This window comes from Pteronotus mesoamericanus, unplaced genomic scaffold, assembly GCF_021234165.1.
Source record: "Pteronotus mesoamericanus isolate MK-2021 breed Mesoamerican mustached bat unplaced genomic scaffold, CSHL_Meso_final contig_657, whole genome shotgun sequence".
NCBI lineage: Eukaryota > Metazoa > Chordata > Mammalia > Chiroptera > Mormoopidae > Pteronotus > Pteronotus mesoamericanus.
In genome coordinates this window covers 11,911,669-11,933,251 of record NW_026555229.1, presented here as the reverse complement: position 1 = coordinate 11,933,251, position 21,583 = coordinate 11,911,669, and the positions used below count along the sequence as shown (strand labels likewise).

The following is a 21,583-nucleotide window of genomic DNA, read 5'->3' as shown; positions in this document are numbered from 1 at the left end:
GGTCTTCAACAAAATGTGTTTCTGAAAAGATGTACGTAAGTGGAATCAGACAGAAAAAGCTCTGGCACAGGCCAGGGAAACACTTCTGGAGGAACGCCCAAGAAAGCTTTCATGGTTCTCATGGGGGCTGCAGGGGGATAATGGAGGAATTTCAATTGCTCATTAAATGTGTCTTTTCCATTTGAATTTTCACAAAAAGCATAACTTTTGTAAGCAGGGGAAAAAAAAGCAGAAATGAGTATGCACAAGGAGCTCACTGGGCAAAGTGTCCTTTGCTAGCAGAGTAATTGCCCCTGGTGTATCTGCTTATCTTTGGAGGTCAATATTTATAAGCAAAAAAAAAAAAAAAATCAGTAATTTCTCTCAGAGATGCCCCTGCTACTTACTTGTAAATTATCTTTCAGTAGCCAATTCATTGGTCCTTCATTTCTCAGACCATCTTCAAATGTCAACATTTTTCTATTTCAGGTCTCCCTAAAGAGAGGCACACCTGCGTGCCACTCCATTTGCCAGAAATGGCAAACAACAGCACCGAAGCCCGCAGAAGGATGTGGCTATCCAGCCACTGACAACACATGGCTGGGCACACTTGGTCCTTGTACTGCAGATGTCCTTGGGAAAGGCTCATGTGACCAACAAGACTTCACAGACCGTATAAAGATAAAACCAGTCAAATAATGCCTCTCTCCCTCCACTGGGTCTGTGGAAAATGCCTTTAAACATCTGAGTTCATCCTGGGAGACGCTGTCAAGGTGGCAAAGAATTCAGGCGCTGAGTCTGACAGGTCTCTGCTTATGCTCCACGGCTGATGGCTGGCAAGGCCTGGGCAGGACCTGCACCCTGAAAGGCAGCCTCAGATCCCGCTAAGCAGCTTGTGGGGAGCGGAGGGAGCTTGCTGAAGAAATAACCACAGCAAGGAAGAGAACTCAGAAACTTTCAGAGAGGCACAGCAGGGCTTAATGGTTAAAAGTGAGGTGTCTTGAGCCAGGCTGCCTGGGTTCAAGTCCCGAGGCCTCCATTTCCCAGCTGCATGACCTGAGGCAAGGCGCCTGGTATCTCTACACCTCGGTTTCCCCACCTCACAGAGTTGCCTAGAGGACTACATGAGTTAATCCATCAAAAATGCTACGAACGCATTAAGCACCCCATGAAGAAGGTCTGCTATTGCAATGATCATCACCCCGCAGTGTCAGTGGCTCTCCATGTCCTTCCTGCTGGCCTCCAGTGCAGAAAGCAAAACGTTTCTTGTGCGTTGCTTCTTCTCAGGCTCAAGCCAGATGACCTCCCTGTCTCTAGGCATCTGGAGGAAACTGTCCTCACGAATTATCACGGGTGAGCAGGTTGCTCCTGCCTGCCCTGCACGTAAGGAAAGGGAGCTTCCTAACATCTCTCAGGGGGGCAGATACGGCGACGGAGATTCCTGGACAGATTGGAGCACAAGGAACACAGATTTGCCCGAAGTCACACAGCTAGCAGACAGAGCCAGTCTTAGGACAGGTTTCCCCATGGCAGGTTAAAAGGATGCCTGACTCAATACTAGCCACTGTTACTTCTTACTCACTGCACAGTTCACAAGTCATTGTCACATACGCGGTCTCATTTAAGACTCACGAGGGCAGGACAACTCTGGTCTACCCTGAGCCTTGCTCCCACTTCCAGCTCTGATCACAGGAGACTGTGCTCAGGGCCACAAACTATGTTCTGAGATCTGAGGCGTGGTCAAAACAATCAATTACACAAGTCAGGTGAACACCAGCCCTTATTTTACCTTCAAAAGTCATCATTAAGGGAGTATTGTCCCTGTTTAAGGAAATGGAGCCTCAGGAAAGTAGAGAGGTTTGCCCGAGGCCACACAGCTGGTAGGCTCCAGGACTAGAGCCTGAACTTGGGCTCCTGGCTCCACAGCCACAGGAAAGGGCCTCTGGTTCACTGGTCCGTCTTGGAGGACGGGCTGAGGCACCAGACACATGATGAGCTGTCCTGCCCTTGCTTCTCCTCACCCCCTCCCTTTTACAAGAGGCTCTGCTGACACCAGCTCTTTCCTGTCTCCAGGCCTCTGACCCACCTGCCTCCCAATCCGACCTCCCTCTCCTGGGTCACAGTCCCCTTCCCCTCAGTGCTGGGGTTTTGGAGCAGGTTGCGGGCACCGAGATGCCTCCATGGCCCACAGTATGGGGAAACAGCTGCCAGCACCCTCATTGGAACACAAGATCATGTAATCAAAGACAAATGACAGGGCTCACTGCACCCAGCCATTGTGCCCTCCTGGGACTGACCCAAAGTTGCCACTGACCAGGTGGGGCCCTGAGCACGCAGAGTGCAGAGAGGCAAACCACAAATTTCTCCTTCTCCAAAAACCTGGGCTCGCAGCCAGGGGCTCTCTCTTGAAACTCTTCTCCCGATAAATGTCACAAACAGACAAATAGGAATCTCGCCCAGGCAGGCCTCGCTTCCTGCCATGAACCTCCTCACCTCCCTCCTCATTCATCCCCCAGGGCCTAAAACCTACACTGCTCAGCTCGCCCTCTGCAAGTTTTGCAGGAACGCCTGGCGAGGCACGTGGAGGGGGCACCACATGGAGGGGACAGCACGTGGAGGCCCGCTGTCATGAGCTTGTGCTCACTCGCTGCCTGAGATGAGAGAAAGAGGCTGCAGCTGCTCGTAACCCGAATTGAAAAAAAAATGCAGGCACGGGGAAAACACACAGACACACGCCCTCTAGCAAACGCATTCTGTTTACCGTCAGTTCTGTGTCTCCCACCCCTTTCCACATGTTCTCAGGGAACGGAAAGTCAGATAGTTTCGGGGGGCGGGGGGCACGGCTACCTGCTGTGGTGAAACTGAGGAAAAAAGGGATGAACATTAGAGCTTTGGGGGACTAAAGAGCATGTTGTAGAGAGACAGAGGGCTGCAAACACAACTAAAAACAAAGTATTATACAGAAGCAGCCATTTCCCCAAGGGGCCATCAAATACCACTAGTGCAAGGTCATTACTTTCAGGCACAATTTCAACACTTGGAATTACCTGCTTAGAGGAAATGGTCCACGTCAATAAAATATCCACATCTTAAAAACACACACACGCACAAACTCAAACTTATTTTTTTCTAAACCACCACTGACTGCCGGAAAGTCTATGAATGCCTTCAGTTTTAGAAATGTATGTCAGCACTTTATCTGTGTGTTTCAAAACTCGCTGGACTGGGTTAGGCAAGCCCTGACCTCAGTCCAGGGACACGTTTTCCTGCGCTGCACAGAGCCACAGCGACACCAGCTTCTTCCCAGCTCCTCTGCACGCACCACCCAGAGCAGGTGACACGAACGCCTTGCTGCTGACAATGACATGAAGAAAATGCTTCTGTACTTACATTTGTCCCCGGGGAAGCCGAAGGAAAGGTAGGATTTGACTGAGTAAATGACCTTGCTGGAATGGCTGCATATGATGTTCCGAGATTTGAGGCATAATCTAAATGATAAATCACACGACACAGGGTGAAAACCTAGTTACTTACTTTACTTGTGGAGGTTACTCTTAGGGTATAAGTGGGAAGGGAAGAATGAACGTTCCCTCTTAACGTACGGATTAGTAATTGTCATGATTATGAGGGGAACCCATAAGAACCTGGAATTATCTTCTGGAGGGTGGGCCCCTTGTAGTACAGGCTTCCTCTGCTAGATGAATGTTCTAGGATTCTACCTATACCAGTTCCTAGATACTGGCCTTGTTGTGAGAGACTGTGTTCTTCAGATTCAGTGAATTTTCTTTGAAGACTCTTTCAACGCACTTGCCTGTTTCATGATGGGTGATTTACAAGCACACCTGCCCATACTACACTGAGTGTTCAGCAGTTTTTGACCAAAAAACAGCAGACCCCCATGCCCCACCCTCCTTATCCATCTGATCTAGCCCTGAGCCACTTTTTTCCCCTTTTCCCCAGATGAAAAAAGTCCTAAATGGAAATATTTTGCCAAAGTGGAAGAGGTGAAACAAAAAACAGCAGCAGCACTAAATGACTTCAAAATCCACTAGTTCAAAAACTGTTTTGAGCAGGTGTATTGCATGAAATGGAGAATGCTTTGAAGGCGACTGAAGTTTAAACATGTAAGAATACACAATTTTTTAGAACTAAATTCTGGGGTTTTTGGGGGGTCCTTCCCCGTATACCTCTGGAAATGTTAATAACCAGCAAAGCTTTATGTCTAAACTACGTCAGAAAACGTCCAAGAGCCCAGGCAGCAGGTCCAATGCATTTCAGAGTCCTGGGATCTGTTTGCCTCATAGATGCGTAAGAAGGGTACAGAAGGGAAGTCTGGTTGTGAAAGATGAGAGAAGCTGATCTGACTCCAGCCGCTGACCCGTAGGCCCTTACTCACCTTCGTTCCCGGCAGGGTTATAAACGGCTGGGCTGCCAGGAGAGGCGCACAGAGCGCCCTCTGCAGAACCGAGTATACACCGGACACCAGCGCTGGAGGGGGGTGAAAAGGGGGGACCTGTTACTCAGTAAGTTAAATAACAAACTACCATATGACCCAGAAATTCTACTCCTAGGAATAGACTCAAAATAATTTAAAATAGATGTTCAAACAAAAACTCGTACATGAATGTTCATAGCAGCACCCTTCACAACAGCCAAACAGTGGAAGGGCTCCAAATACAGATCAAAAACTTTATTTATGGATAAATAAAATGTGATATATACACACATGTATGAATACAATGAATATTATGCCATATTCAGCCATAAAAAGTGGTATATGCTGCAATGTGGATGAACCTGAAAATACTGTGCTAAGTGAAAAAAGCCAGTCACAAAATATCACATAGTTAATAATTCCATTTATATGAAATGTACAGAAGTAGCAAATCTGCAGAGATAGAAAGCAGATCAGTGGATGTCAGGGCTTAGGGGAGAAGAGGCATGATGAGTGACTGCTTCATGGGTATGAGGGCAATGAGAATGTTCTGGAACTACACAGTGGCAATATTTGTACGACCTTGTGAAATGTGCCAACTACCACTGAATCGTATACTTTACATGAATTTTACCACAGTAAAAAAAAAAAAGGATGGGGCAGAGATCTTTTCAAAATCATTGTGTTAAAACACACATAACATAAAACGTGCCCGCTGGAGCATTTTTCAGCGTGCAGCTGAGTGGCACTGAGCGTACTCACTCTGCTCTGCAACCGGCACCTCCACCCACCCCCCCGACTCTTTCATCTTGCACAACTGAGACTCATGCCCATTAAACCCCACGTCCCCTTCCCCCAGCCCCGGCAACCACCATTCTGCTTTCTGTCTCTGCGAATCTGACTACTCTGGGGACTTCCTGTAAGTGAAATCATACAGCTTTTGCCCTTCAGTGTCTGGTTTATTTCACTGAGCATAATATCCTCCAGCTTCACCCGTGCTGAAGCCGGTGGCAGAAATGCTTTCCTTTTTAATGCTGAATAATACTCCCCTGTAAGTACATACCACATTTTGTTGGCCTATGCCTTTGGTAGGGACATATGGATTACTTCCATTTTTTGTGATATTGCAGGTAGGAAAGGGAGGCCTTTTGAATGTTCTCATTTCAAAACATTTAACCCCATCCCCTGTTGTATATCTCTGGGCCAGGCATCCTCTTCTCTGCGGAAATCTGTAGCCCCTTCTTCATTGGTCTTCAGGCATCTGCCCTTGCCCCCTACTATCTATTCTCAGTGTGGCAGCCAGAGGCCTGTTAAGCAGAGCCGGAGCACATACGTCACTCCTTTGCTCAGTCCACCAGCACTCCAGTCACACTCAAAGCAAAAGCAAAGTCCTTACAACAGGCCCGGGGGCTCAGGATCTGGGCTCTGGCACTTCCCTGGCTTCTTACCCGGCATGCTGCTCGGGTCACACTGATGCTGCCGGAGCATCCGAGGCCACGCCAGGGCCTTGGAACCTGCTGTATCCTCTGCCGAGAATGCATGTCCCCCAGATGGTTCTGAGCTCCTTCCATCCTCTCCTGAGGGGTCTATCCTCAGCAAGGTATTCATTCTCATTCTCTCTCTCTCTCTCTCTCTCTCTCTCTCTCTTCCCCCTCCCCCTGTCCTGCCACTGTTTTCTGCTTAGCAGTTACCACCTGGGACTCCATATAATTCACTGATTATTTTGATTACATCTGATCCCCCCATTAAGTGTAAGCTCCTTGAGAACAGGGACTTTGCCTGTGTTGCTCTTTGCTGTTCCCCAGCACTTACAACAAAGCATGGTATACAACAGGTGCTCAAAGAATATTTGTTGGGTACATGCATGAGCCTGTTCTCCTGAACAGCACTTACTTTTCAGAGAAGACAAGGCATTTCTGAGCATGGAGTTTCCCTTTCACATGCAGCTCCCAGTCCTAGGCCAGAAGGAAAGAAAAAAGACAGAAGCAGAACTGAGTCCACAGGAAGGCAGGGGATGAGTGCAGGCTTCCCCGGCTGAGCAGGGAGCTCAGTGCACCCAGAGACTGGACCAACCCTGCAGACACACCCCCTTCCCCTCTCCTCTCCCTTCCAGGCTCCCAGGCCCGGCTCCTGCTCTCCACGCAGCCCTCAAGCCACTGGCTTTACCTACACTGTCCATGCCCATCTTGGACAAGAGCCCAGATTCACAAACCTAATTCCCTCTTCCCCTTTCACTGGACCCTTAGTCCTTCAGCACCTCCACCCATTCCCATACCCGAGGGGGAGAATCTGGCAGGTGCACTCACAGTGACTTACAAAGCCTTAGAAAAGGCTTAGGAGAGACAACATCCTCCATCACCTGTCATGTCAGCCAGCCCCATCCAGAGACTAGAGGTGAAAAGGTGTGTCCCACCTGGGTGACAAGATGCACTTGCACCAGGGGACCCAGGCAGAGGGGGATGACAGTGCAGCGTGATTCCCACTCCGTAGCGATGATTATGAAATGCAGAGGGGGAGAGAGACAGAAGGCAGTGTGGCTTAAGAGGCACAGACTCTGGGAGGGCCAGACCCACATTCAAATCTCCACTCTGCCTCTTTCTAGCTCTGAGGCCTCAGACAAATCATTTCACCTCTCTGGGCCTCAGTTTTCACATCTGTAGAGTGAGAATAATTATATTATCAGGTTTGGAGAGGTACTGCTGACATCCAGAAAAGGTTTTAGTATCTGTTAGCTGTTATAATTGCTTTAAAGTATTTCACTGCATCATCCATACATTTGGAGGGAGAAATTTATACTATAATGGACCTCTGCTTGCTGGGGATGAAGCATTTTGCAGCCACTGGGAAGTGTCATGAAGCTCTATCTCCATTTTGCAGATGGGGACGCTGGGACCCTCTGTGGTAATTTATCTGGATCCTACCTGAGAATTTCTCTCTTGCCTCTGATCCAAAATCCTGCTCATATTGCCTCCCTTTCCAAACTCAGTACAATATATGTGTTCCAGGAACAGTAACTTCTAAGTGCACTGCAGAGGAGAAGTCTTCACCTAGGAGATGGGAGAGTCCCTTCTCTGTAACCCGGACAGAGTCACTTGATGCCCCGACTCAGCCACAGCTTTCTCAGCTACACACATGGGTAAGAATTTCTTACTTGCCCTAAAGCAAGGGACTGGCCCTAGTACATTTCTGAAATTCCTTTTGGTTCTAATGCCTATGATTTTAATCAAGGGTAGAGATGGCAACATTTTGTTACCCCATCCCCAAGTATACCCGTTTCTCTGGCCCCTAAATAGCAAGAGGTGGGTGGTGGTGGTGATCCCACCCAGCCTCCTAGATGGCCTTGGATGACTCACCTTTAAATCAAAGACCTTCTTGTCACAGATGCTACAGATGTGCGGCAGGTGGAGCGGGGCCACCCCGTGAAAGTCATTGAGCTCATGAGCCTGCAGGGGCCGTACGGGCAGCATTGCCTGCTCCTCCTTGGCCCGCCGCCGCGCGCCGCTGAAACCCTGTTTGCTATTGTTCAGCCGACCCCCGAAGGAAGGAGGGGTCCTGTCTGGGGTGGGCTCTTCAGGGTCATACAGTTCATAGGGCTGGCTGGGGGGCGGAGGCCACAGGTTGGGGCCAGCTGTGAGATCAGGCTTGCTCTGGCCAGAGAATCCGTGGGGGCTCTCCCATTGGCTGTTTGGACCCTGCAGCAGCGGACCTACCTCACCTTTCAGGCCCCCAGCTGGCTCAGCGGAAAACCCGCCTGCCACGTGCGACCCTTGGGAGTTGGCTCCATAGAAATCTTTGGGAAAGGCGGCTTGGCCATCTTGTCCTGACTGGCTGTAGTGCCCTTCATAGGTCACACCGCTCGAGGTAGAGGCCGAGGCTGGCAGGAAGATGGGCTGACCATCTGTTTCAGAGCCATATGTCTGGCCGGAGGTGGCTTTGCCGTAGTCGTAGAATCCTGCTGCAGAGGGACCTGTCCCTGTCTTGCCAATGCCCAGGAGGACTGCAGGTTGGGCAGCGGTCTGAGGCATGACACCGCTGAAGGGATGCATCACCATGGCACTGGGGGCCTGGCTGGGAAGGCTCACAGAGGGTCCTGGGCCTCGTGTCTGGCCGGGCGGCGAGAAGGCAATTGTATTAGAGGGGAAACGGGCACTGGGCACACTTGCAGCATGTTGGGGCACCCCGGTATGGCTGTGGGGGGCGCCGATCACAGACGGATGCCTCAGCTGGTTGAAGAGCGGCTGGGACATGGCCACTTTGGAGAGGACTTGGTTCAGGACCGTGGCGGCTGCAGTGTTGTTGGTGACAGCTGTCTGTGCCAACTTCAGCCGGTGGAGGGTGAGCTGGGCTTGCAGTTGAGCCAGTTGGAGACTGGCAGGTGAAGGAAGCAGAGGGGTTGTGTTACTGACCGAGAATGGGTTCTTGTCCAGGAGCTTGGCGGCGCTGCAAGAAGACAGAGGTCGAGATGCAAAGCTGGCTTTCCCCAAGGAGGCCGGGGGCTCTTTCTGTGCCCATCTGTGGCCCCCCCTCCCACATCGACACAACCTCCCACACAGCCCCACATATGAGTCTGCAAAAACCTGGGTCACACACACACAGCAATTAAAAATAAAACTCCAACATAAAATTATTCTTTAAAGAATGTTCAGTCTCACTGGTAATCAAAGAGGTAGAGGCTAAAACCATTAGAAACAAACACATAACTTGTTGAAAGGTAGCCACGTAATGCGCACTCCCTAGAGCCATGCGCTTAACCCAATAATTCAATTCTTTGAGTCCACCCTAAGAAAATGAGCTAAAAAGTCAGACAAACCTCGATGCCCAAAGATGTTTAGCAGCACTTCATTATTTAAGAGTCCATTGTTGAAAGTTACAAATATCCAATAACAGGGAGGGGAATTTTAAACTGAGTGAATTGTGATATAGCTACAGAATGAAATATTAAGCAGACATTTACTTTTGGTGTTTAAATGTCTACTTCACTATGTAATATTTAAGACATTCAAAAAAGTGTACCTGGCACCAAGCTTAGGGAAGAAAACATTCCACACATGCAATGTTCCTTGGGGATCCACTCTCCCCACCGGTGCCGACCCCATCACTGCCACGGGTAGACACTATCTTGACCTGGTAAGGTCATTATTTACCACCCCCTCAAAAAAGTCAGTGACATGAAAAAATCCATATACTCTAACGTTAAGTGAAAAAAAGCAGGCTTCAGAAATTTTCATCCCTGTCTTTATTTTCACATCCAAAAGCAGCAAGAATCAGGCTCCTTTCAGTCCACTCCAAACCCAACCAGCACAAAGAATAACCAAAAATACACAAGAGAAGAATCTGAATTTGAGGTCTTAGGCCGTGGTGGGTGTGTACGAAATCTTACCACAGGGGTGGTCTGTCTGAACATGTGCCTTCCATGTGACCTCTGCTGGTTGGTTATGGTGTTTTCTGGATCAAAAATCAGAACACATAAGGGAAGAGACTTTCCCAGAAAGCCTGGGATATGTGGTTACCATAGCCAGGGCTCTTTTGTAAGGCCATATTTCTTGGGTCTCGCACATCTGTTTTGCAGAGTGGGTGTAATCGGGAAATATGTTTGGGAAGTTGATGAACTAGAATTCCCAGGACATTTGAACGGGGCTGTGCATTCGAAATTGGGATGACCATGGACAACCCAGGCTGTAGAGCCAACACGCCTAAGAAAGTGTGGCGTAGAAAAGTTGGGGCATTTCAGACAAGGTTTCCTCTGTCACAGGCTCTGCACAGTACAAGTCTGATGCTGGTGAAACAAAGGAGCGAGGCTGGCGGGTGGGCATGGTTCAGGAAAAAAAGAGGAGACATGTGTGGCCTGTCACATCTCTCCCGTATTGGAGACCCTCGCTTTGAGGAAAGCAAGCTTCTGCTTGGGGTGGCATTTTGCATTGATCTAAGAAAACCGTGGGAGGCGTGGGGGAGGTGTGGAGGTCGCGTGGAGGTCATGGGGAAGAAGGTGAACAGGAGGGAGTCTCAACTGACTGCCAGGCTCCTGTGTGACCGGCGCTTAGCTAGCCTGCGTTCCCTCACTTGCTCTCTCCATCACTCCTATAGGGTAGGAAATTTTCACCCCAATTATGCAGGGCAAGAACCTAAAGCTCAGAGAAATTAGGTGACCTACTTGCAAAGACTCACAGTGAGTGAATAGAAATGTGGGGTTCAAACGCCAGGCAGGCTTTGAAAAGAAGAGAAAGGTGGTTAAGTACGCAGCTTCTCAGCCCTCTTTGAGTGTGTCTCGTGGGCTGCCTCACTGTTGTGTTTGAAGTGAGCTTTCAGAACATGAGGCACACCCACGTTCAAGTGCAAGTACAAAACACATTTCAGAGCCAGAGAAAAATGACTTTGGGTTACTATTACCCATTCTGTGAGAAATAAGAATTGGCTCCAAGTCATTATAGATGTACTACCTTCACTCAGCCAGCAGCTTTGCTGTACTCCAAAGGCAGAACAAGCTGGCTGCATTTTAAGATATTGGGGGGGGCCTGGGGATTCTAGATTAAAGGTAGTCGCAGACCTTTTCTCCTCTTAGATGTGCTGGTTGCAGCAGAGCCTTGGTGGCCCCAGTGGGGCCCAGGCACAAACCATGGTGGTGGCGTCAGCAGGGTTGGGGAGATGCTAATTGTCTATGTAGGCGAGAATATGAAAGGAAGAGGAGGATGGTCAAGAGTCTGATGATAGATTTCTGCTTGTGCAGTATTAAGTAGCTGAGCTTTAGAAAAGCAATTAAGCTTACCGCAAAACCCTGCCCACACAGAGCCAACCGCTCCTACCAGGTTTGTCCTCCACGCAGCCTGTCCCTTGCTAACAAGGCGATAATGAGGTGCCAACTTGGTTTCCATGACCAGAGTAAGAAGAGGCTGGTCTTGTTTTTCCAGGAGAAGTCAGCTGTATTTTCTAAAACTGTGTTCTGAGCTGGAGGGAGCTCTCGCTGGAGATTCTCCTTCACCTCTGCAAGGACACGTGAGAAAGGGCTGCCTTTCCAACAAGGAAAGCCTGCCTCACTGGGTGTTTGTGGGTCAGCCATGGCGGGCAGCGCTGGTCCGCCCGAGCAAAGCCCTGCTTACAGAAGGTGACCCTTTCAGATCCAGCATGAACAAGACATTTGCTCCTCGACCTCTGCTTTGCCTAGCAAACTCTTACTGCCCCCAACTTTAATCAACCTTGTGTAGAAGTGATTTCACATAAATCATCAGAGCTAGATACCTCTTTTGAAACAAGGATCCTAGACAAAGAGGAAGACCCATCACCCCATCTTTTAAAAGTCCTGAAATTTTTAGCCCACAAGAGTTGATAACCTAACATTCAGGTGCTATAGCAATCACATTGTGGGGCGTATGATCTGAAACTCTAGGGACTAGAAGTGACGTCGCCCTCCTGTCTCCCCACTACCTTGGTTTCTCACTGTTAGCACATCCTGCCTTGTTAAAAACAACTGCTTATGTGCCTCCCTCCCTCCACTAGACAGCAGTTCCACAAGGGAAAGGAGCATGTCTTAGAGATTGTTATTTCCATGGCATGCTGTCTTGCATGTGGTGGACACTCAGTAACTGACATGAACAGTATGAAGAAGGAAGACAATGGAGGTGGCTCATCAGAATCTGGTGGTTTCGAGGAGATATAGACACCTCTTTTGAGAGTACACATATGTTTCTGCACATAAAGGCCCTGATACCATTCAAAAAGGAGAATCTAAATATATCCAGAAAACAAATAGGTTTTGCTATTGTATACAGCTTAAACTGCAACCAGCTACAGAGTCACCCGCTTAGGGGGCTGCCTAAAATTCCCCATTCCAAAGCACGAGTTCCAATACACTCTTCTCCCCGTCTGAGTCTAGGTTTTGAAATTGATGGATAATCCCTGTGATAGGTTGAATAATGACCGCCCCCCCGCCCCCTGGCCCCGGATATCTACACCCTGGTTCCCAGAATCTGTAAAATGTCACCTTACATGGAAGAGGGGACTTCGCAGATGTGATTAAATTAAGGAGCATGAGATGGAGAGATTAACCTGGATTATCTGGGTGGGCCTGATGTAATCACAAGAGTCCCTATAAAATGGGGGCAGGAGGATCAGAGTCAGAGGGAGAGAGAGAATGTTAGGATAGAAGCAGAGGTCAGAGAGCAGAGAAGATGCTATGCTAGCTTTGACGAAGGAAGGGGCCATGAGCCAAGGAAATGCAGGAAGCCTTCGGAAACTGAGAAAGGTAAGGAAATCAATTTTCCCCGAGGGCCTCCAGAAGAAACCGCCCAGTGAGATGGACTCTGTACTTCCGACCTCCAGAACTGTAAGATAACAAATTTGTATTGTTGTAAGCCACTACATTTGCGGTAATATGTTACAGAAGCAAATAGGGAACTAATTCAATCCACCAAGGAAATTATACGTAAAAGAGGCGTCCACTCAGAAGGGCACTGGCTGGATCTTATTGGTATGAACTGGTGCTCCCAAAGGCCCTAGAGAGCACAGGTCATCTGACCAGATGTGTGAAGACTCTGTGGGAACTCAGCCAGGAGCCAGAAACACCCAGAGGTCCCTTCCTTTTCAAAGTCAACTCTCTGACCCAGCTGGAGCAATGACAACCTGGGAAAATCCTTAGGGATCAGCTGGGGATTCCAGCTCTCTCATTAACAAAGAGAGAAAGTGACTTGCCCAAAGCCACATAGCTGGGTAGCAGTAAAACCTTAATGAGAAGTCAGTCATTCAAACCAGCTTTTAGTATCTGACGAAACAGCCCTAACTAAGCCCTATGAATTTCACCACCAATTTACCATCACCACTCAAATTTATCTGTGGTCCTCCCCTCTGTTCAGAGAAATGCCCACCACCTTCGATATGCAAAGCCCCTGTGGATTTCTAGAAGCTCTGGAGGTGAGAGTAGGGATGTCCCTGTGTCTGAGAAGCAGGTTGGGGACAAAGTGCTATGCACCTGCTACATCCTCTCTTCTCCTAAACCTGTGCAGTGGCTTGGTTTGCAGTCATACAGTCAAACCTTGAAGGAGGGGGCGCAGCACAGTGCGTTACTTAAGCTGGGTACCAGGGACAGAGCTAGAAAAGCTACCACACAGCCACAGGAAGGGCTGGTCCACACTCACAGAAAAACACAGCACAGCCTCTCTGATCCATCCAGGCCTCCACAAGGCTCACTGCCCCCAGCGCTGATGTTTCCCTACAAAGAATTCACAGTGAATAACTGCATTAAAAAATGGGGTTCCCTGCTCACTTAGAAAGGTCTAAACAAAAAACAAAAAAACAAAACAGCCCCAACTGGTGTGGCTCAGTTGGTTGGGTGTAGTCCTGCAAAGCAAGGGGTTGCCAGTTGGATTCCCAGTCAGGACTCACACCTAGGTTGCAGGTTCAGTTCCATGGTCTGGGTGTGTGCAAGAGGCAACCGATCGATGTTTCTCACATCGATGTTTCTCTCCCTCTTTCTTCCTCCCTCCCCGCCTCAAAAAAAAAAAATTACGATAGCATTTTTTTTCATGGTTTTAAAAATAAAATATAACAAAGAAATAGTTTCCTTTATAATGCCAGGAGGCTTAGGAGATCCAGATGAAAACTGTTTCTAATGGTTTAATTCCATAGTGCCAAAAGGATGTACAACATACTGTATCCACCAGGCGAATGCAACAGCTGTCCCCGCCTGACAGTGTTCATTATTTGTCCCAAAGCTCTTTCACTGAATCCCAAGCACGATGCAAGGATGGATTAACGTAGGGCACAAGGAATGAGGCAGTGTTCTTCCCTGGTTTGAGTCTAGGTGCTGGAAATTCAACAATATTTTTATGTGTTCCATCCTGTTCTGAAAGGAAGGAAGTGCACCCAAGACACAGGCCAGGGCCTAGGGCCTCTGCTCTGCAGAGACTCCATCAAGGGGCCAATGGGTGTTTATGAATTTTCCATTCAGCCCCCATGGATTGTGCATCTATTATGTGTCAGGCGAAGCTACTAGGTGGTGGGGACACAGACATGGAAAAGGAGATACCTTCCCAAGAGGAGCTAGACCAACACAGAGCAATGACTACTCTTTCAGATGTAGGTACAAAACAGCAAGGCACAGGAGGAAGTGGTTCAAGCCTCAGATGTTTCAGAGACATGTAACAAAGGAAACAAAAGCGCAGAGTTCTTAGGAGGGAACTCTGAGCAAGACATGCAAACCTTCTGAGCTTATTAATCCATCTGCAAATGCAAAGATGATTCCACCGATAATGAAAGGCAGCTGTAGGATGAACTGTGGTCTGAGACTGGGACTTCCACCTGCCAGTTACTGCTTATGTGATGGGAGAAAGTCACTTAATTTTTCCTACCTGTAAATGTGCTTATTTTTCTCATCTGTAAAGTGGGAATAGTAACCCCCATCCACTGTGACACAGGCCCAGCAGAGCTCCTTGGCCACAGTGACTGGCTCAGGGATGGACATTCCCTGACATTTTGTTGGGGTTATCAGGAGACACCCTTCCGTTGTGCCTGGGTGGCTGAACAGGTTGAATCTGCACTACCCTGTAAGGAGAGCCTGCTTGAAAATAAAGCCGGCCCAAACACACTGGCCTGGAGACAGGCTCAGGCAGCTCCTGGGTGACCGCCCACGGACACCCTGGGCCAGCATCTCCTGCATCTGCTTGGGCTTTTTCTGTACACAAACCAATGCGTTTCCTTTATTTGCTTAATAAAAATAATAATGTAAAAAGAAAGCCAACCTACTTGAACTATCTGCATTTATTCAGACATTTTCCCTCCAGAGCCCTGCATTGACTCAGGAATTGTCTATCATTCCCCAACTTCCTCTGTGGTGAGGACCATCTGTAAGGACCTAGCAGCTAAGGGGTAGCTGCAGGGGAAACTCGGGCAGTCACTTTGGTGTGAGTGTCTATTAACCAGAGAGACCTATTGCCTGGAGGTTTGGGGAACAGAGAAGGCTCCTCCACCCTGGGTGGAGTAAGGCCACACACAGTGGTCACGAGACCAGGGCGTGGGTGGGGTGTGGGCTACGCAACAACGTTTTGCAGGCTCAGAGATCCAGCCTTGGCCTCACAGGTGCTCCTGTGAGCTGGGGACGTAATACCTTGACCTTCTCAAGAGGAGAGTTTCTCATTTACTGAGATACCTTTCTTTTTTTCATTCTTTCTTTTTTTTTTTTAACAACAGGCTATTTTTGTGGCACTAAGAACTGGCTTTATGCAAGGCACCAGTGACCTCCGCCTCCAGAAGAAAGGGTCTTTGTTAAAGATACACAGGTTCTTTAGCTTCTTTCACTTGGGAGAGAGAAGAATATATAGTGAGTGCCTATTGGGACGTGAGGCTCCTCATATGAACAAGGGGTAGGAATCAGGCATCCTGGGTTCTGGTCCTAACTCAATGCTTGACATACATGTCACCATGGGAGACAGCCTCAGTGTCCTCATTTATAAGGAGAGAAGTCACAATCTTTTCTTTTCCACATGATGAAGGTTGATGCCAGTCAGGAAAGTAAAGAGTTTTCAGAATGCTCTGCAAATTGTTTAAATTGTTAGGTGCTGTACAGGAGGTTAGGGTGTGGCATTGTCTGGAAGCATATTGGAAAGTGGACATTTTCTGTGTGATCACAACACACCTTTCCCTTTCAGAAAACAATCCTCTACAGAGGAAGCGATATTTGTCACTCATGTCCTTGGAGATAAGGACTCATGGCAGAATGGATTAAAATCAGCCACATTTATGAAGTAGCAGCCATATCAACATGGCTGTGCTCTGCATACAGATGGGGGGAGGGTATGGGAAGGAGCTCAGGTTTCAGTTAGTGTCCACCTGGGTATGAATTCCAGCTTCCCAGTTACAAGCTGGGGACTGTGGGCAAATACGTATCCTGTCTAAGCCTCAGGGGGCTCGTCATTAAAGTCAGGGTGGCTATATCTAAGGTATAGACTTGTTCTGAGTTAAATGATAGGGCATACATAAATTGTTCTATAGAGTTCCTAGCATTAAACAAATATAAACATTGGCTAAACAAACGCAGCAGCAATCATTACTACTAATCTTCTCATCATTATCAGTACCATTACTATTACTATCACTACCATCACTATTACTATCACTACCATCGTCATCAACAGTGCAGATGGCGAGTGAGCTCTGCCAAGGTAGCGACAAATCTTAGAGACAGAAATAGATGCTAGAAATCACGAGAATATGTAAATATGGAGAGAAGGGAAGACAAAAGTAAGGATGGCCATCTGCTGAGAGGAGGGAGCAGTGTGGGGACTGGGGTGTGGAGGGAACAGAGAGTTATAACAAGTTGCTTGGTGAACTGGACTCGTAGTCAACCGTAGACTTAAAGGGCTGTGGAATAACGAGGGAGCAGCTAAAGTTCAACTGTGGGAATGCGTGCAGACTCACAGCAAGCTCTGCCCTGGTGATGTTCAGCCAGCCGGAAGAAGGAGCCAAGAACCATGGCCCTGCGCGGCGGGGCTTAAACAGACCCGACTGGTCACATTCTCAGTAAGCACAAGGTCTTCCAAGATAACTCATGAGGAATTTAAATTGCTTTCCAGTTCAACTCATTTCCCTGTCCAGGCCACGCAATGGACATGCCATTTTTTCTCATGTGCTAAGATGTAAAATAGAATCCAGGTGAGAGGGCTCATGGCCAGGCAAGAGATGTTTTCCAGGTTTGGTCACATCTTCATAACATGGTCAAAGTAAATAAAGTGCAATCAGGGTCAAATCTTTGCTGGGCCTTGCCCTTCCATGGCATCCTGGGAGCTGAACTTCAAATCGTACATTCTCAACTCTACCGTAACGCTCTTGGAGGCTGGGTCAGGATGTGAACCACAGAGAACAGTCGCTAAATGCCAGGTTACAAGCTGACCATGATGATACTACAGTAATACTGGGACTCCAGGTCAAACTCTAGCTAATTATCAAATATGCTAAGAGCAACCAGAGGCCTTAGAAGCCATTTAGTTTAACCCACTCAGTTTACAGAGAAAAAAGAGAAGCCCAATGAAGTTGACGCATTATGTGAACCAACCCAAGTCACACCCCTGCACAGAGGAAAGGAGGGCCAGGAGCCCCACTCTCCTCACTCCTCGGGTCTAATGGAGTCGCTGCAGGGGGACAAGCCCCAGCCAATGTGCACCAGCGAGTCATCTCCTGTTCAAGGAGCAGAACAAGGTTACACACTTTTTGGTTAGTGCCATCTTCTTGGTAACAGCGCTATGGATTATCACTAGCTCACCCCTGTGACTACCTTCAAGGTTACGCGGTCAAGGCTGGTGTAATCCCATGTCAGGGCTTCAGCCATGATATCGCCATGTGATGATCTGCATCACCGCGACACCTCTTGGAGTGACTCCTAACAGGAATGATAACGCTATCATCTCTCTTTAGTTTCATGCTTTTTTCTGGGGTTTTATTAAGTGTTTTCACCTCATTAGCTATCTGATATCCAGGACAACCATGTGGGCAGGTACATCGAATATGACCATTTCCTGTTTATATTAAGAATAAGACCACAAAAGATCGGAAGAACCACCTGAGAGCATCCAGTGAGTAGGGGATTTGGCTGAGACTTGAACAATGCCTTTTTTACTCTAAGACCAATATTCTAGTCTGTTACAGGTTCATTAAAGGAGCTTCTAAAACCACATTCCTGGACCTACTTCCTTGAATGTATGTTTTGGGTTTTTTTTTTTGGTTTGTTCAAAGCTACTAAATTATAACGCTTTTTCCTTTATTCTGTGTTTTTTTCCTCCCAACTTGTCATAATGATTTTTAATTTTTTTCCAGCTTTATTGAGATATAATTGACATATAATATTGTATAAATTTAAGCCGTACAACATAATGACTTGATATATGTGCACATTGTAAAACAATTACCACAATAAGTTTAGTTAGCACATCCAGGGCATGATTTTAAATAACACACTTGGTATCAAATCACCAGCCTTTTGGTCCATTATATTCTGTACCACTTTCAGCAGAAAGAGTAAGAGTTTCAGAACCAGGAGATGCAGCTAGCAGTTTTATAACTGACAAGAAAAGGCTTTTATTTTCCTGCTGGAGATGGGTTCAAGATGTACAAAACAGAACAGAAAGAAAATGCAAAGAAAATAATATACATTCTGCTAGTGCCATACAGGAAAAACTTAAAACAAAGAAAGAATTAATATCAACTTACCACCAAGAACCATATATTAGTTTTTTTCCTCTTCTTCTGTACCATTGTTCTTTCTCTAAAATATCCTTTATTTTATAAGATGATGGTGTTGTAAGTGGTCAGTGTTTTTAATACTCATATTTGTTTTGTCTTGAATTTTAAAACTACAAAAATATGAAGACTGTAAGAAATAACTATGAATTCATTGCCTATCACCCCATATTAACAAATGCTACAGTTAGGGTCATTTTTGCCTCAGATTTTTTTTTAATTAAAAAATAAAACCACACTAAAGTAGCCCTGGCTGGTGTGGCTCAGTGGATTGAGTGCCAGCCTGAAAACCAAAAGGTTGCCTGTTCGATTCCCAGTCAGGGCACATGCCTGGGTAATGGGCCAGGCCCCCAGAGGGGGCCATGCAAGAGACAACCACACACTGATGTTTCACTCCCTCTCTTTCTCCTTCCTTTCTTCTCTAAAAATAAACAAACAAACAAATAAAAATACAGTAAAATTATACTGATAAAGTTGAAGTCCCCTCTGAGCCTCTGCCAGGTCCCATTTCATCCCCGTTTCCCAGTGACATCTACATGTGGTATGTTTACCCATTTATCTATATACCTGTCTATTTGTATTTATATACAAAAAAAAGTAACAGAGACTTTTTTACATGTTCATATGTTCATAAAATAGCATTAGGACTGATCTCAACAATATTTCTCCTAAAGAAACAAATGCATATTCTCCCAAGTTTCTTTTAATACATGGAATATTGAAGGCAGTGTGATGGAGCAAAAAATTAGTGAGCTAGGAATCAGAAGACCCACCTGGCCTTATAGCCACTGTTTACTCTCGGTGGGATTGTAGGTCAGCCAGCTTCTTCTCTCTTTTTTTTTTTTTTTTTTTTTTTGGTAATTTGACAAAGCTGGATAGGAAAGGATCTCATCCACCTTTGAAATCTGATGACTCTGAGGTTTAATTTCCTCATCTGTCAAATGTAGATAATAACATCTGCCCTGTTGGCTGTTGTAAAGATCTAACATGGTGTGCAGATGCTCTGCAAAGCATGATGATGGTTGATAATAATAATAATTATTATTATTGAGTAATATTGAATAATAATTATTATTATTATTGAGTAATACTGAATAATAATAATTACTGTTACTCACACAGTAAGCTATTTGTAAGCTCCCAGGATTGCTTCTAAAGAAGCCATTGCCATATATGTGCGTGTGTGTGTGTGTATGTGTGTGTGTATATAGATAGACAGATAGATAGATAGATAGATAGATATAGATATACAGATATATAGAGATATATATAGATATATACCTGTCTTGGTTTTCAGATGTTGTGGGCCAGCCAGCATGAACTAATTTAATTTCTTCTATCCATGATGTCTTGGGCAGGCTGTTCAGCACAAGGAGAGGCTCTCTGAACTCTATGCATGAAGATTTAGAGAAGGAAATACCAAAAGTGTCTCACAATAGGACTCTCTCCTCTACAAAGGCATTCCACAGACAGAACCAGGCTTTCACAGTAAAAGCAGCTCGAATCCATTCAGGGCTGGCGTTGGTTTGTCTGACACACAATTCTTAGGAAATTCATGTTGGGCAGAATTTCTCTGGTTTTATGCAGGGAGTTGGTTTGACTTCTGAGGTTAGAAGAGAGCTTTCTGTGTCTCAGTCACGTAAGATATGGCAGCCTCTCAACTAACACACTTTTCTGGGGAATGTGGGAGCCTTCTGAGAGGGAAAAACAAGCTGTCTGAAATATATATTTTAAAACTGCTGCACAAAGTCCTTTAAGAAGCCAAATGTTCATTTTTATTCATGCAAATAAAATATTTAGGAGTTTATAGCCAATACTTCCCATGTGAAGAACAGTATATGCAAACATGAACGCCTTTGCACATACTGTTCCCTCAGCCTGGACAATCTCTTCCCTCCTTGCCCTCACCTAGGTAACTACCATCTTTCAACATGCAGTTAGAGGTCACCTCCTCCAAGCAGACTTCTCTGACTCCTGCCCCCGTCCAATATGTGCTGGTGTCCCTTCTACGATGGCCCACAATGTCCTGCCGCTCCATTAGCCTCAATCACACTTTATTCTAACTCCCACCACCATCTCCCGTAATTGTCTACCTAGTCACTCATCTGACTTCCTCACTTCCCCCTCGTCATTCTGAAGGCAGGAACTGTGTGTCCCATTTCCAGTCACAGTGCCTGGCACATGGTAGGTGCGTGGAACCAAAAAGCATTTCTATACATGTACACACCTGATCCATGTGTATGTGTGTGAGGCAATAGTTGTGTATCACATTCTCAATTTGTTTTTCTGGGCAAGTGTTCTGTGTGTGTGGCTCAAGGCTTTGAAGATGCAGTTCTGCAGAGAATGTGGATTAGATTCAGTCTTTGAACACTGTTGAAATTATGTAAATACCACCAACCACATCAAGTATAAAATCTTAAAATATTCAACAAACAGACTTGTTGCCACATTTTTCCTTTTAACTAAATCTGAAGAAAATGTAATTTCAGTGTGCGATCTGAGGAGATATAAATGTCTAATCTGCATGATTCTGAGATGAAACATATGCTCAAAAAATGAACGCTCCCTGTGTTCTCTAAACTTCCTTTTTAGTAGTTTATGTCACTGAGATTTTTTTCTAGTAAGTGTTATAAAATTCAAGCCAATTTTAAACCAAAATAAAATTTTGGGTTAATTTTAAAGAATTAGAATTCTCAATCAAAATAGCTGGTCTTTTCCTAGAGTTGCCTGATTGTTAACCTGGACATTTTAACCAATATGATTTAAGCCAAATGGAGTCCACGTGTAACTGAAGAGGCAAAGGGGACAGTGGGAGCCAGGGGTGCTACTGTTTGGGTCGTAAGTAGACCTACTTCTTAAACAGACTCTGCCACGAATAACTAACTATTCATCTTACTGCACTTCACTCTGTAGAATTTAGTTTTCTCATCTGTAAAATGGGAGGGTCAGGTG

The 21,583-nt window shown here is 46.4% G+C and overlaps 1 protein-coding gene across 4 annotated transcripts in view; it reads right to left on the bottom strand.

The window, feature by feature from the left end:
- Positions 1 to 21,583, bottom strand: part of RBM20 (RNA binding motif protein 20) — a 179,960-nt gene that overhangs the window by 44,516 nt on the left and 113,861 nt on the right. For 2 of the 4 annotated variants that reach the window (XM_054581494.1, XM_054581495.1), the window contains exons 2-5: positions 7,768 to 8,854; positions 6,308 to 6,369; positions 4,376 to 4,467; positions 3,370 to 3,467 (exon numbers count right to left, since the gene is read on the bottom strand). In XM_054581494.1, the coding sequence (XP_054437469.1) occupies positions 3,370 to 3,467; positions 4,376 to 4,467; positions 6,308 to 6,369; positions 7,768 to 8,854 (1,339 nt within the window). Of the gene's footprint in view, positions 1 to 3,369; positions 3,468 to 4,375; positions 4,468 to 6,307; positions 6,370 to 7,767; positions 8,855 to 19,912; positions 20,022 to 21,583 lie in introns of all 4 variants that reach the window. The other 2 variants (XM_054581493.1, XM_054581496.1) reach the window with 2 other exon arrangements.